General features: G+C 42.5%; 2 protein-coding genes across 3 annotated transcripts in view; both read left to right on the forward strand.

Annotated features, from left to right (window-relative positions):
- The first annotated feature begins 213 nt into the window (after window positions 1-213).
- On the forward strand, window positions 214-5,532 carry TMEM219 (transmembrane protein 219). Its single transcript, XM_070944565.1, is given in 6 exon segments — window positions 214-407; window positions 4,300-4,409; window positions 4,411-4,508; window positions 4,604-4,712; window positions 4,789-4,900; window positions 5,372-5,532. Coding segments are annotated over 6 exon segments (708 nt in total). The 5' UTR covers window positions 214-254; the 3' UTR covers window positions 5,498-5,532.
- A 5,273-nt stretch (window positions 5,533-10,805) lies between these two features.
- The window catches only part of TAOK2 (TAO kinase 2), a 131,981-nt gene continuing 126,022 nt past the window's right edge, over window positions 10,806-16,764 (forward strand). For both annotated transcript variants that reach the window (XM_070944577.1, XM_070944576.1), the window contains exon 1: window positions 10,806-11,180. The gene's annotated coding sequence lies outside the window, so the exon portion shown is untranslated. The remainder of the gene's footprint in view (window positions 11,181-16,764) is intronic.

Consider the following 16,764-nt stretch of genomic DNA (forward strand, 5'->3'; position numbering starts at 1 on the left):
TATAGTCCCATGAAAGATTTTCACCAGTTTAAATTATCTAAGCAATAATGAAATTAAATCAATAGATTTATTTACATTCACATTTTGAAATTAGAAAAGCTGAAATACAGTACCATACATAAATGAAAAATTCATGTTATCAGTCCTTTTTCTATTTTTTCTGGCTGTTCTAGTAATCTCTCCCAGAAATGTTTTAGTTTCTTCAGAGCTAGGATGATACTACATCCTTCTTACCCTCACCTCTAGGGTTTACCATGGTCATCTGCTCCCTACTGGCCTCCCTGCATATCTGCCTGGAATGACATCCACCTTTGGCCTCCTTCTTCTTCTGCCTCCTTTCATTGGCTGTTGCCTTTGTTAGTTTCTACATCCAGTCACACAATATTCATAATCCTGATGTCAAAGAGGTGAGCTAGGGATTAGAAATTTAAGTAAAAACTTAGGCCAGAACATGGGATGAAATTGGATTTCAATTGTTAAGAGAAGACAGCAGAAAACAACTTAGGAAGGATAAAGGAAAAACAGTAATGGAGACACTATTTTTCCCTTGATGTTTTCCAGGTATAGGTTGATTCTCTCTAATGAAGGGTTGTTGAAAGTTGTACTTTCAGCCTGACTGGCTACAGTTCTATTTCTCTATCATTGTCTTCCAGTTTATAGATAAATTACAATTTTTAAAAATAGATTTTTTTTCTCCAAAAGAAAGGGACCTTTAAAATTCAGATATTTTGTTCTACCTACCACTTGGAGCAAAGAAAGTAAAAAAAATCAAAAATGCAAAATTTTAAATTCAAGTTTAGCTATTGCTATCTACAATTCAGAAGTCCAGAAACTCCCTCATTGTATTATGTACCTGTATTCTGAATAACAACAAACAAAGGATTTTAGGGGGACTTCCGGTTGGCGCTGCGGGGATACAGACGGGGAAATGACGAGCTCCGCGGAGCTCTGCCAAAACCCCGTCTGTCAAACTGCCGCCGATAGGTGTTCGGACCTCCCCTGTCTTGAAGGGACAAGGGGACAAGAAGGGACCCCTTGGGCGGCCGAGAGAAACGGGCAGGTTCCTCGGGGCCGGAGGCTTTCCCTTCATGCCAGCGGCAGTGGAACGACAGCCATGGCGGCTGTCCCGAAACCGCGGCAACCGGGAACAAAGATTGTGCTGGAGGAGAGGAGGAGAAGCGGAGAGTGGAGCAGGGAGTTTGAAAGCCGGGTGAGTTGACTTCTGCCCAGGCAAGAACTGCCCATAAATGCTGGATTATAAATAAGCATGCCCCAGCCTTAACAGCGGCTGAGAAACATCGGGGCAAAAAGACTCAAATGAATGGTGGAGAAAAGACCTGTTGACAGATAGCGTTAATTATAGACTTTTTGGAAATGATTTTATTACAGATTTGGTTTTCTTTTTTTATTTTTATGGCTATTTTTTGTGGCTAAACGAGATTGGATTACATTTGAGAGAGAGGAAGGAGAAGAGGAAATAAATATGCTTTTAAAAGTAAAGATAAAAGACAAGCGGAGATGGAAAAGATGGCTGCTAGCTGAAAAATGAAAGTGTAAATTCCAGACTGCTTGTTACTTGAAAGAGAAACTTTGTTGCTTGTTACTTAAAGTGGATTATTTTGAGAAAAATTTCAAGAGGCTTGACTTTGGACATATAATCTGTGTATTGGAGGATATTGAAGACCAGAAAGAAGAAACTAAATGGAATAATGAAAACTGATTTATTAAGCGTGGCAACAAGAGAAAAAGGGCGTGGCAACAAAACAAGAATATGATGATACCATATATGGAATAGTCAATTCAGAATTAACTTTATAGAACTTATAATTTTGAGGACATTGAAATGGAAAATAAATATACTCAGATAGATTGGAGAAGGGAAAAAATGGAATATAAAGTAACAAGATAACAAAATACCATAGTTTGAATTAAATGGATGTAATGGTGTCTGGGAGTTTGATCTTTGAATAATTTTAGGAGATACCTTCCTTCTTCTCTGGGCTCTCTCAATTCTATTTTTTTTTCTTTCCTTTTTCTTTTTTTCTTTTGTCCCTTTCCCCCTCTCTATTTTTTCTAATTCTCTTTTCAATTTCTTTTTTTTTTTTTTTAAACAAACTTTATTGAGGTTTTTTACAGAACAAAAAACAAAAAAAAATATAAAAAATAGAAAAAAGAAAAGAGGAAAAACAAACATTCAAACAGAAACATAAAACATAAAATACATAAATATGATAACATTTTCAATTAGTATCGGATGTGCAGTGTTTTAACTATTTACATAAATAGTATTTGGTGACATTTCAACTCACTTTTAACCAGTATTTAACACACCTTTAGATCTTTCTTTCATTTTGTCATGCAACCATTTGTACCACCTTTCCCATACCATATAAATGATGAGAAGTCAGTTTACTATATGGTCTCTTTTCAATTTCTTTTGTTATATTTCTATTTTCTTTCCTATTTTTATTCTTGTTTTTTTCTTTTGTTTTTATTTTAACTATTATTAATATTGTTACTATTCTCTCTCTTTTTTCACAATTATTTTTATCTAAGTTGATTTTATGAATATGCAACAATTTGACTTGGAAAAAATGAGTATAAATGATTGAAAATTATGATATTTGGATGTTTTAATACTTTTTTAAACTTGGAATTTTTAAGGTCTATTTACAGACCTAATAATTTAGAAGAAAATGTTCTCTAAGGTGCTGGATATTAAGAAGAATTAATTACAGACTTAATAATTATAGAAAATTGATTTTAAAGTGATTTAAACTGTTGATATTCACTGGAAATAAATATGGCACGGGAGAAAGCCTAGGAGAGAATAGGAGTTAAGATATTTGTCGATATACTTTTTTATTTTTAATCAGTTAAAGACATGGAGGAGAATGGATTTAAAAATGAATATGAGTAATATATTGTGAATTAATTTAAAGTTAAATAATTGAATAAGAGATGTAGAAATGGAGGAAAACATAAAGCTGGACAATAATTAAAATAAAATGTTATGAATTAGTTAAACAAATGAAGTTAGGAGTGGAGGGAAGCATGATTCTGGAGAACAGTGAAAGTAAAGCTGTGATCTAGTCTTACAAATAAGGTAGGAGTGGAGGAAAGCATCATACTGGAGAACAGTTAAGGCAAAACTGGGAACCAGTTAAAAATAAAAATAAGAGTTAGGAGTGGAGGAAAGCACGGGCTGGAAAACAGCCAAAGTAAAGCTGTGAACCAGCCATTAGAGTTAGGAGTGAAGGGAAGCATACGCTAGGTAACAGTTAAAGCAAAACTGTGAATCAGCCAAAAAATAAAAAGTTAGGAGTGGAGGAAAATATACCTGGAGAGCAACTGAAAGACAGTTGTGAACCAGCTAAAAATAGAGGTTGGAGCAGAGGAAAGCATTGCTGGGAAGCAACTATTTGAGTTGCGAACCAGTTTCATAATAGATTTAGGAGGATTGAAGGAGATAACGTTGGTATGCAGTTAAAATTATACTGTGAACCAGCTCAAATAAGTAAGGTTAGGAGTGGAGGAAAGCATCGCTGGAAAGCAACTGATTAGGTTGCGAGCCAGCCAAAAAATAAACTCAGGAGGAAGTGGAGGAGACAATACTGGAGAATAGTTAAGCCAAACTGTGAACCAGTTAAATAAATAGAGATAGAAGTGGCGGAAAACACTGTTGGGAAATAGCTATTTAAATTATGAATCAGTTAAATATTAGACTTTAAAATAAAGTATTTTGGGAGTGTCAAATTTTAGATGGAAATGTTGATTGATTTAGAAACAATTAAGAGAGGAGGAAAATATTCTTTGTCAAGATTATGGATACTAGTTGCTATTTAAAAGAGGTACAATATAGACTCGATGTAATGGGTCTTAGAAATGAGGAATATATATGAAATATTGATTGTTAAAATGACAAAGATTTGGAATGATGTCTATTTGGAAATAATTGTTTAGAATTTAGGGTGACATAGTAGAATGTTTAAAATCTAAATGTTTAGAATAAGATTTTTCTTTTTTTTTCTTTTTTTTTAAAGAGGTAAATGGATAAAACTTGGAACAAAATTGGTTGAGGGAATGTGAGTAATTGTATTTACTTTATACCTGATCAAATCCTTGCTCTAAAAAGATGTATTTTATGTTTCATGCTTTAAAAAAATAAAAAAAAACTTTTCAAAAAAAAATAAAGGATTTTAAAGGTGAGGTTATATGGAGTTGGATAAATATTTTAAGGGAAAAAGCAAAAAAATGAGAATAGAAGCAACACTCGTTCCTTTTCCCCTTATATCTAAGGATTGAGACTCTCTGCTGAAATCTCTTGCACATTTAATGTTCTGTATCACAAATAAAACTCAGGGAAATGTCATATCACTTCCTTCAACTGCTGAACCTCCTACAACTGTACATGATTGGCTTGACCTTTGATCTTCACAATGTCACAGATCTTCCCAATGATACACATTTAGGTCTGACCATCAGTGGGACAAAATTGGGTTTCAGAGGTGAGTGACCACCAAATCTATTTCAGTATTTTCTCAAGAATTCTGACTCCTTGCTCACCTCTCTTGACATTTCCTTCCATTAACTCCATCCACAGGTCCAGATGCCCAGAAATCAATTCATCTCTTAGCTGTTATCACAAATTCATTATCCCATGAGAATTGCCTTAGGATCCCTGCATCTTCATCCCTTCTCCCCAAGACCAGGTGAGCTAACAGAAAGGGGCATTGTTACAAACAATGTTTCTTTACCCATTAATGTAATATTCCATTTTGTTCCCAGAAAGCCACCAAAATGTGTAATAGGGAAACAAAGCAAGACTTTGGAAATGCCAGGGATTTGCTATCAATCACATTATCAAACTAACCCTGCCCTATCCAGCATGCTAGATCAGGTAGGTAGGTAGGTAGATAGATATGGGCAGTGGTATTGTGGGCAATATCTGAATGCTAAAACTGGTTTGCTCCACAATATATGGAGGGAAGATGATTGTGAAGTTTCTGAAGGATGCCCTAATTAATTCATGAGCCATGAGCCAAACTTCAAAAGAAATACAGTCATTTATTAGGAGCACCATTTCGGCAATATTCGGATGCAGTTAGAACTAATCCCACGTAGATTTACGTTCCCCTATGACCCTGTCTCTCCCCTCCTCCCTGGCCATGTCATAAATCACATTCTCCAATTAACCACTTTGGCTGGCTGTGAAACCCAACACTCCTGATTGCGGTAAGAAAGCATCTGTAGAATGTAGCTTCAGTTAGGGAAATAAATCAGCTCCATCAGTTCTCCCTCCCTCCTGCTCATGGCAACTTGAAAGCTTTGCAAGTTGACAATGATTCACTATCATTTATTCTATTCTCAGGCAGACCTTACCCTTTGCAGCCAGCGCCTCATGATTAGCGCTTTCCTTCTCTGCCTGTGTGCCATGCTTTGTTGTGCAGCTGGCCTATATTATCACCTCCCCAAAGACAAATGGGGCCAAATCTAAGTGGATCAAGCCAGTGCTATTCATTCTACATTCCAGAATACAGTACTCAGGTGTCCTCCTTTCTCTAAACAGCTATACCATGTAAAATTCATTATTTTTGGTTGGTGTGCTGCTATTTTGGTTCACAAAAGATATGATAAACTTATTAAATACAAAAAATTGTAATTTCTTTGTATTTTAAGTGGCTATTCAACCAATGCAAATTGCCTAATATATTTATTATATATTACAGGACTTATCATTGAATAGTGTAGTTAACCTAAATTAATGATCATTGTCACTAAAAACTTCCACTATTAGGAATAATTATCTACATAATACTGGATTTCATGATTAAATATAAATAGCATCAAGCAATGTGCAAACAAGAAATCCTCATATTCCCTTTGCTTGTTTTCAGTAACTATATGGTAGTTTAACATCTAGAAGAAAGCCTCAATTAAAATGGAGAAAGGATAGGACTGCAAACCTGTACTTTCATTTATTTAAATAGTATTCACATTGCGTATATTCCAGTTTTAACATAAAACATAGCATCTGGTACCAATATTAATATGTGTAATAAATAATATATAAGCCAGCAATGAGTATAAAAATGAAAATCAGAACAATAACTGGAAACTTTAAACTTTTTCAGCATCTTTTTTTGAAGTGGAAATTAGTCTGGTAGATTTTCCACAAGGAGGAAACACCTGCTATGGTACTGAACCAAGAAAGGTCTACAGGCCTTGGATTAATTTACATTCATTCAGCAACTGTTCAAAATTACGGCACAGCTGGCACACCTGATCCCGTTACAGTTGCAGTTGCAGTACCTGATCAAAATTTGGGAGCTTGGTAGCTGATTCACACATACAACAGCAGGAGTACTTCAATTCCCCACCACCTGCCTATCTCCCCCATCTCTGTATTTTTGGCTGCCCTGTGTAGCAGCACTCCTTAGCAGCAGAGCTGAAGTAGAAGTTGGGGCCTCTACTTCAGCCCCAGTGCTGTTGAGAGGGACAGCTCAAGCCGTGCTGCAACCAGCCACCACAGCACAAAGCCTTCACCATCCTATACTCCACAGGCCTTACCCTAGCTGACCTTAACCGTCTTCCTCCAGCTGCTAACAAGGCCTGGTCTTATACTAGGCAACTACTAGTCACACCAAGGCCCTCATGCCATTCAATTAAGTGTGCTCTGTTCCTGTGATGCTTCAGAAGGCTTCAGCAGTTTTCCAAAGGCTTTCTAAAGCACTGGAGAAGAAGGTGCACTATTTGGAAAATGGCAGGCACACAGTTCTTACAAGACCTCAGAAGCTTTCCTTGGGAAGATGGCCTGACACAGCCAACAGCTGCCTCACATGCTTGGGGTCCAGGTGTGGCGACAGCCAGCTCTGCTTAAGACCCCAGACATCTACTTCAGCCCCAGTGCAACTAGCACAGCCACTGAGGAATGCTGTTGTGCAGGTCAGTCAAAAGGGCAGAAGGGGGTGAGTGGCTAGAGTTTAAGAAGAGGCAGTCCCTTACTTTACCAAGGTTCAGGGTTGGGAGAGACCAAGCCAGGAAAGGCTTGGATTGGGGAAGAGTCTTCACCTAATGACAGGTGGGATTTGACTTGGAAGGGTCTTCACCTAATGACAAGTGAGATTTGCCATCACTAAGTGATGCAGTCACGTTTCACCTAACAACTGCATTGCTTAGCAATGGAAATTCCTGTCCCAATTGCCACCATAATTCAAGAACTATCTGTATCTCAACTACTACCAATTTACCTTATCCAAGAGCAGTACCTAAAGCAGACTCTAACATACAAATAAAATGTAAATATTTCTATGCTACCCTTTCCATCTATCAATACAGTTTTCCCAAAAAGGACATAGATTTCCAGTTTTAGTGCATCTTCAAAGTATAGGTAGAATCATCCAGTGTAAATATTTGACATACCTGAGTAACTTCTTGCTTTCAGCGAGAACAACAGGTCCAATACTTGTATACTAATTTATTACAGGTAGTCCTCAATTTATGACCATTCATTTAACAACCAAAGTTATGATAGTCCCAATTGTGGTCATTAAGGGCCACCTGTACATGGATCATCTTTTATGTCTGAGTAACTCAGTGCTGCTTATACATAAACCATGATGTGTTTGGCAGAATTAAGAACTTGCAGCAAAAAAACTGACTACAGGTAGTCCTTGACTTACAACAGTTCATTTAGTGACAGTTTGAAGTTACAACAGCACTGAAAAAAGTGACTGATGACAAATTTCACACAACGATTGCATTTCCAAGGTCATGTGATTTACATTTGGATGCTTGGCAACTGGTTCATATTTATGACAGTTGCAGTGTCTTGGGGTCATGTGATCACCTTTTACAACCTTCTGACAAGCAGAGTCAATGGGGAAGCCAGATTCGCTTAACAACCATGTTACTAACTTAACAACTGCAGTGATTCACTTAACAAATGTGGCAAGAAAAATTGTAAAATCTGGACTCCCTTGTTCCTTCGCCTCTTTCCCTCCAAAGGCCACATGTAGGTCTCAGGCACTCCTTCGACATGCCCCAAGTTCAACCTAACCAAAGAACTCCCTTTTCCTCACGGAAGGCGGGCTGGACGTGAAACCCTTGCAGTAGCCCAGCCAATCCGGGTCAACGACGTCATCAGGATAAACAATCCCAGGTCGGCTGCTGCAGTCCGGCCTCGGCGGAGTTAGCTAGGCCAATTCATGTGATTCGGAGTGGGGGGGAAAGGAAGGGTGACACATCTCTTTCAAAACTGGTGGCTTTCCGTCATCTAACCCAATGTATGATAGCGTTCTCTACCGCCTTTCCGTCAGCTGCTTGGAATTTGATATTTACGCCTCAAGAAGAGCGAGTGGCCTAACTTCACCTCCCTTGTGTTGACAAGAAAGGAAGAGGCCCGTCCAGCATGGGCCTGAATCACGCCGGGGTTAAAACTGCACTTGAGGTGAGGGAAATAAAGGCACTGAGAAGACTAGAAGAAATTGTAACTCCTGTGACGGGGAGGCGCGAGCTCCAGGGTGCACATACACCCAAGCCCCCTGCAGTAACAGTTTAACTGTCGCCCAGCGTACCCTTTATTTCCCCTCTTTGAACAGCTGCCATTGCTCGACACACACACACCGGCATTCGTCCCCACTTCTCTGCGCGTGTGCCAACCAAATTCAAATCTTGTCAGTGCACAACGTATGTACGAGATTGATCTCCCTCAGTGCACCCCTCCAACACAACTCACAGTGAAGACAGAAAATCCCTAACCCAACAAATCATATTAACAACCACCCAGTCCTATTGCACCAGTGTGAACATATTATACATTGCGCCAGCCCTGCAAGTCCATTGTATTACGTAGTTATGATATTTCACATTCAGGAGTCTGACAGCCCACGGATAAAAACTGTTCTTTAGCGGCTGGCTATGCTTCTGTATCTCCTTCCCAATGGTAGGAGGATAAAGAAGTGATGACCAGGGTGTGAGTCATCCCTGAGGATTTTCCTCACTCTTCTAAGGCAACGAGCCCTAGCGATCTCATCTAGTGGTATGTTTTGTGCTGTGCGCTCACCACCCTCTGTAATGTTTTTCTATCTGCGGCTGTCAAACCGGCATGCCATACCGTGATGCAATAAGTGAGGATGCTTTCTATTGTGGACCGGTAAAAGGAGGTCATCAGTTGTTCCACCCTGTTTTTATGCAAGACCCTAAGGAAATGGAGTCTCTGTTGGGCCTTCCTGGCCACCTGGATCACGTTTTTCCAGGTGAGGTCTTCACTGAGATGGACTACCAGGAATTTAAAGGAGGAAACTCTCTACACAGACCCCCTCGATGTAAAGTGGGGCAGGTTCCTTCCTCTCTCTTCCTCCTGAAGTCCAATACCATCTTGGTCTTGCTGATGTTCAGGTGCAGGTTGTTTACGCACCATGTAGATAGTTTTTGAATCTCCCCCCTGTACGCTGTTACGTCTCCCACCTGTAATAAGACCCAGTATAGTGTCATCTGCGAACTTAATGATCACAGTGGATGGGTCAGATGATACACAATCATGTGTGTACAGTGAATACAGGTAGGGACTAAGCACACAGCCCTGTGGGGAGCCAGTACTAAGCTTCAGGGAGGTGGATATGACAGACCCAACCCTCACTGTTTGTGGCCGGTCCCTCAGAAAGTCCATCTTTCTAAATCTTGCCCCAGTAACAGCTGAGCGATGGAAGCTCTGCCCTTAACAACCTCGGCCTACCAATCAAATCCCACGCCCTCCCATATTGTCCCAATCAAAGCACACCCGAGGGCACGCGGGCGTCCCAATCTGACTTCTTTCATTGAAGGGCCGTTATTCCTCCCCCCCCCCCAAGCCAACCAAGATGTCGATCTTATTTGCACTTGCCCTTCCTGGTGTTTCTCGTTCAATCCCATTCTTAGGGCAAATTTCAAGATCCCACAGTGTTGTCAGTGTAAACGTGTCCCCGCCCACTAACGCTAAGACAATCCAATGAAGCCGGGCCTTGTGCCTTCCCCCTTTTACTGCGTGTGCGTTGCGTTCCATTCAGTAATGCCGTCCTACAATTGCTCACGGCACGCTCAGTTCGCGCTACTCAACTTTTTCTCAAGAATGACCCGAGAGGGACGCATGCGCACAGTGCCCCAACCAAAACGTTTTACGCACCAGGCTGGTTTAGGTTCGGCACAATGTTCGTCGCTTATTCCCAACTGTGGCGCATGCGAATTTTCACGGGCTCACGCCCCTGACGCATTGCGCATGTGTGCGCTTCTTCGGCGCCCCCTTCCCTGTACGCATGCGCCTGACGTTTTCTCTGCCTTGGTTCCGGTCTTGCTCCTGCCTTGGGCGCCATCTTGGATTTGGGGACAACTGGAGTGAGTGAGAGGGAAGGAGCAGACGGAGGAACCCGAAGAGGCAAGAGAGAGGGGAGGGGGGCCCGGATAGAGTCAGCCCCCCCCCACAGCACCCTCCCCTATAGAGACTCCCTCCCTTTTCCCATTCTTCCAGCCCCACCCCCCAATTCCCTGGATCTGAAAGGATCTCTTTGCCTTTTACAGGAACCACTCCACCCCTGCCCACCTGACCTCTCATTCCTTTTTGTTCCCCCGCCCCGCCGGTTTCCCTTCAAGATTCTCCTCCTCGCCCGTTATCTGTAGGTCCCTTATACCTCATCTGTAGGCAGCCGCCAACAGCTGGAAGGGACTGCAGCATCCTATGAAGCCCATCCCTTGGTCTCTTGCAAAGCGAGCTACTGGGTTGATAGCGATTGTCTTCTTCCCCCACCCCGACCCCCACCCCCTTCCTTCTAATTTGGGATTTTTCTCTCCATCTCCCTACCCCTGAATTACAGCCATTGCAGAAGGGCCTTAGACTCTCGTTGCATCCTTTTACAGGGCTACGTCCATCGCGTTCCCGGTTACCCAGCCACTTGCATGTCTTCACTTCTGCAGGACAATTTTTCCTACCCAAACAAGAGGGAGGGAAGGAGAGGCTCGGAGGGGGGCTGTTGTAGATACCCTATGCTTCCCACCCAGAGGCCTTCCTTTTCCAGGGGAACCACTGACAGTTCCCTCTAAACCCTCTTCCTTGATTGGAGGGAGTAGGGGGTACTCTCCCCACCCCCAATATCTTGGAGCCGGAGCCGCAAGGGGAAGAATATCTAGGCAGCTGCTGAGACTTACAGGTGAGACCCAAGCACGCAGATAAGGGGAGAGAAGGGTATTTTTGTGGGATGGGAAGGCCGGCCAATGGGGAGAGAAGGAAATGTTTAGAGAACAAAAGTGGTTGTATTGCACCAGTTAAGGAAAACAATCTCGTTTTTGTTTGACAAATTCTAATAAATAAATAAAATCTGATTTTCTTTCTGCTCTTATCTTCTTTCTCCTATAATTGTCCTTCCAAATAAGTCAGAAATAGTATTGTCTCAGTTGGGAAACATATTCTGTTTCCTCTTTGTTTTTCCCCCTCTTTGAAGGCTTTGCTAGGCAATAGGGAGAGTTCTGTTTTCCAGAGCTCTGGGTCTAACATCTTCCTGCAGGGGGAAAAAGGATGAGTTTTTCATCCCAGGTCCTCCCTTAAAATTCCACTAGAGTTCCTCACACTCTCAGATTTTCTTTCCTTTGGAACCTCAGGATCAGGGAACCTAGGAAATAATCTGTCTAGTCTCTTAGACTTTTTTCCTCCTTGGATTAGTCAGAGGCCTTAACTCCTGTACTGGTTTTAATGTATCAGAGCTATTATATGCCCTTAGATATTCCTATAATGACAGATTTTGGGAAGTTAGCATCAGTGAGGTATGTAAGAATGGGGAGGACCCTCTTGGGTCCCTTAAAAACCATTAAATTTTGTTCTTTCTGAATGATGATTGTCATATTCATACTGCTATTTAAAGAAGCTAGCTTAATTATGAAGAAAAGTTGGGCTTAATGTATAAATTTCCCAGTTCCAAATTATTTAGCAGATAGAAGTATAGTATATTTGTATACTATACTAGTATACTATAAATAGAAGTACTATTACTAATAGTACTTCCTTGATTGGAGGAAGTATAGTAATAGAAATACTATACTATAAATAGAAGTTTAGTATATTTGTAAAAGAAAGCCAGGTCCGTGGGCAAAGAAATTCAACTTCACATTCATTCATATAGTTATTATTTAGATACTTAGCTTTTGTTGGTTTTCATTTTAATGTTTAAAATTTTTTTAATGTTTAATTCTGACTTCCATATATGAAGCATTAGAGCAATAAAATGCTGTTTAGAAATAGTATTTGTGTGTAACAGGATATGAAAAAGCAGTTACTTTTTCCAAAATGGAAATGGATGGTCTCTTTTCCACTGTCCTAGTAAGATGAGTGCTTGTATCTTATACTAACTGAAATAGGACTTCTTCAGTTATCTAGGCTTTGTATATGTGCACATATTCTAAGATAACTAGCCACTATTTTATCAAGAACCATTGTTGAAAAGCATTAGGTTTTAAGGCTTCCTTCTTTATGGATTATATTCCTTGACCCTGGAGAGATCTAGAGTTTTTTGCTCAAGAGAGTTGCATGGTGTTGGGACATGGTGCTCACATTAAAGATTGGAAAGAAAGCCAGGTATAACAGTTTTGTCTCCTGAGATACACCCAGTAAAAATTCGTTTTAAATGACTTATTTTAGGGATGATTTTGTGTATCATGTTCTTGTCAAAATGAGTAACTTTTTGCAAGCTATGTAAGGCTTGTGCCAGTGTTGCTTACATCTATTTTAATGACAGCATTGTTTTGTTGTCTAGAAAGAAACATACAATTTATAAGTCTGCTGGCTGCTGGAGTCTCTTCAGATTTCTTGTCCACTAGCCTCTAAAGCAGTGGTTCTCAACCTTCCTAATGCTGTGACCCTTTAATACAGTTCCTCATGTTGTGGTGACCCCCAACCAGGCGTGGGTTCTAATTTTTTTTACTACCGGTTCTGTGGGCGTGGCTTACTTTGTGGGCGTGGCTTGGAGGTCATGTGACTGGGTGGGCGTGGCTAGCTGGTCATGTGACCGGGTGGCCATGGCTATGTGTATAGGGACTACTCAGAGGGCTGAAAAAAGTCATTTCTGACAGGTCCTCGCACTTTTGACTGGTCCTCACACTTATGACCATCCTCACATTTATGCCCGTGCAGCATTCTTAACAACCATGTCACTCATTTCACAACTGCTTCTTTTCACCATGGTGATAAGATAGGGCAAAAAATGTAAAATGTGAGGATAGTCGTAAATTCGAGATCTGGTCAAAAGTGCGAGGACCAGTCAAAAATAACTTTTTCAGCCCTCTGAGTAGTCCCTGTGCACAAAAGGACTACCCAGAGGGCTGAAAAAAGTCATTTCTGACAGGTCCTCGCACTTTTGACCGGTCTTCGCACTTATGACTGGTCATCATTTATGCCCATTGTAGCATTCTTAACAACCGTGTCACTCATTTCACAACTGCTTCTCTTCACCATGGTGACAAGATAGGGCAAAAACGTAAAATGTGAGGACAGTCGTAAGTTCGAGGACCGGTCAAAAGTGCGAGGACCAGTCAAAAATAACTTTTTCAGCCCTCTGAGTAGTCCATATGCACAAAAGGACTACCCAGAGGGCTGAAAAAAGTGATTTCTGACAGGTCCTCGCACTTTTGACCGGTCTTCGCACTTATGACTGGTCATCATTTATGCCCATTGTAGCATTCTTAACAACCATGTCACTCATTTCACAACTGCTTCTCTTCACCATGGTGACAAGATAGGGCAAAAACGTAAAATGTGAGGACAGTCGTAAGTTCGAGGACTGGTCAAAAGTGCGAGGACCAGTCAGAAATAACCTTTTCAGCCCTCTGAGTAGTCCATATGTATAAAAGGATACAGCAATAGAGAGGGATGAAGGAAGGGAAGGGAAATTAGAGTAGGAGTGAGGGTAAGAGAGGGAGGAAGAGAGGAGGAGGAGAATAATAATAATAAATAATAATAATAATAATAATAATAATAATAATAATAATAATTTTATTTCTATACCGCCCTTCTCCCGAAGGACTCAGGGCGGTGTACAGCCAATTTAAAAACACAAGACACAACAATGATTAAAATTTAAAATAATTAAATAGATTTGGCCGGTTTAAAACCCCAAAAATTTAAAATACCCCAATTTAAAATCATTATGTTGATAGCCCAGCCTGGCAGAACAACAGGGTCTTCAATGCGCAAGGAAACACCCGGAGGTCGGAGATCTTACGTATTTCCGGGGGCAGTTCATTCCACAGGGCTGGGGCTCCCACAGAGAAGGCCCTCCCCCTGGGTGTCGCCAGCCGACATAACTTGGCCGATGGCACCCTGAGGAGACCCTCTCTGTGGGAGCGGACTGGCCGGTGGGAGGCTACTGGTGGCAGAAGTCGGTCTCGAAGGTACCCGGGTCCTATGCCATGGAGCTCTTTAAAGGTGGTAACCAGCACCTTGAATCGCACCGGGAAGACCACTGGGAGCCAGTGCAGCTCGCGCAGGAGGGGTGTCACACGGGCACAACGAGTTGCGCCGCTAACCACCCGCGTGGCCGCATTCTGGACCAGTTGGAGCCTCTGAGTGCTCTTCAAGGGGAGCCCCATGTAGAGAGCATTACAATAGTCCAGCCGGGAGGTGACAAGGGCATGAGTGACCGGGCGCAAGGCGTCCCAGTCCAGAAAGGGCTGCAACTGGCGGATCAGGCGAACCTGATAAAAGGCCCCCCTGGCCACGGCCGTCATATGCTCTTCTAAAGACAGCCGTGCGTCCAGGAGGACACCCAGATTGCGAGCCCTCTCTGTGGGGGGCAAAGATTCACCCCCAATAGTCAGCGATGGCACCTGCTGATTATATCGGGACGCCGGCAGCCACAGCCACTCGGTCTTGGACGGGTTGAGTCTGAGCCTGTTCCTCCCCATCCAGACCCGCACGGCCTCCAGGCAGCGAGACATCACATCAAGGGCATCGTTGGGGTGGTCTGGGGTGGAGATGTACAGCTGGGTGTCATCAGCGTACTGATGGAACTCCACCCCGAAGCCACGGATGATCTCACCCAGCGGCTTTACATAAATGTTGAACAGAAGGGGCGAGAGGACCGACCCTTGTGGCACTCCCCATGCGAGACGCCTCGAGGTCGACCTCTGCCCCCCTGCCAACACGAACTGCGAGCGGTCGGAGAGGAAGGAGGAGAACCACCGCACGGGTCTAGATAGATAGCTTCATCCAGGTGCCCGGGCAGTTGTCGTGCCACCACACTCTCAACAACCTTCGCCACAAAACGAAGGTTGGAGACCGGACGGTAGTTAGCTAATTCAGCCGGGTCCAGGGAAGGCTTCTTGAGGAGGGGTCTCACCACCGCCTCTTTCAAGGCGGCGGGAAAGGCACCCTCACTCAGAGAAGCAGTTATAATCCCCTGGAGCCAGCCTCCCGTAACCTCCCGGGAGGCCAGTACCAACCAGGAGGGACACGGGTCCAATAAACATGTGGCGGCACTAATCCTACCCAGAACCCTGTCCACATCCTCGGGAGCCACAGGATCAAACTCCTCCCAGATAATATTCTCAAGACCTGCCCTTGTCTCCTCCCCTGGACTCATCCAATCGGAGTCCAAGCCATCCCGAATCCGAGCGACTTTATCATGCAGGAATTGCACAAAATCCTCAGCGCGGCCCTGCAAGGGATCTTCCCGCACTCCCCCGAAGAAGGGAGTGGGTCACCCTAAACAGGGCGGCTGGGCGGTTCTCTGCAGATGCGATAAGAGTGGAAAAATGGTTAGATTTCGCCGCTTTTATCGCCACTAGGTAGGTCTTGATATAAGACCTCACCTGTGTCCGGTTGGAATCGGATTGACTAGTCCTCCAAATGCTCTCTAGGCGTCTTTTCCGACGCTTCATCTCTCTCAGCTCCTCAGAGAACCAAGGAGCCAATTGAGATCGGCATCGGGTCAGAGGCCGCAAAGGCACGACGCGGTCCAAAGCTCCGGCGGCCGCACTCTCCCAGGCGGCCACCAGCTCTTCAGTCGAGTCGTGTGCCAGGGTCTCAGGAATCGGCCCAAGCTCCGTCAGGAACCTTTCGGGGTCCATCAGACGCCTGGGACGGAACCATTTGATCGGTTCTGTCTCCCTGCGGCGGGGGAAAGCGGTAGGAAAGTCTAAGTGAAGGAGTGAATGATATGTTCATGACAAGGGTTTGATGTCTAGGTCCCTTCTACCAAGATCATTCAACCACTGACCAGAGACGAAAATCAGATCCAGAGTGTGTCCCCCTATGTGAGTTGGGCCGAGTTGAGAAGGAGAAAGGAAGAGGAAGTAGGGAGGAGAAGAAGAGGGGGAGGAAGAGAAAGTAAGAAGGAAAGAAAAGAGAGAGGTGGTAGATTTGAGGAGAAAGATTGCTGTACAATAAAAAAGATGAAAGGGAAGAAAGCCAACCCCAAACAAATATAAAGATATTAAGATAAAGAATGAATTGTTAAACTTTAAAGAATAAAAGAGAACAAATATGAATAAATAACAATAATTAGAAACACACATACAAACATACAATGTATTTTCTTTGAACAGAGTATTTGGCCGGTTCACAAATTTAAACAGTGTTTAGTCATTTCAATTAAATTTACAATTTCTATATTTCCTTTTTGCCATATTTATTCATCTATTTTTGTAAAAAACCAATATTACCCTTCATCCTCATCTCTAATCTTAATCAAATTCAATTTTTCCCTTCTATTCTATATTATACCCCTTCCCATTGTCATCTATTTT

The sequence above is a fragment of the Pituophis catenifer genome, unplaced genomic scaffold (genome assembly GCF_029215685.1).
Source record: "Pituophis catenifer annectens isolate HBS135680 unplaced genomic scaffold, rPitCat1.0.hap2 SCAF_5, whole genome shotgun sequence".
NCBI classification, from domain to species: domain Eukaryota; kingdom Metazoa; phylum Chordata; class Lepidosauria; order Squamata; family Colubridae; genus Pituophis; species Pituophis catenifer.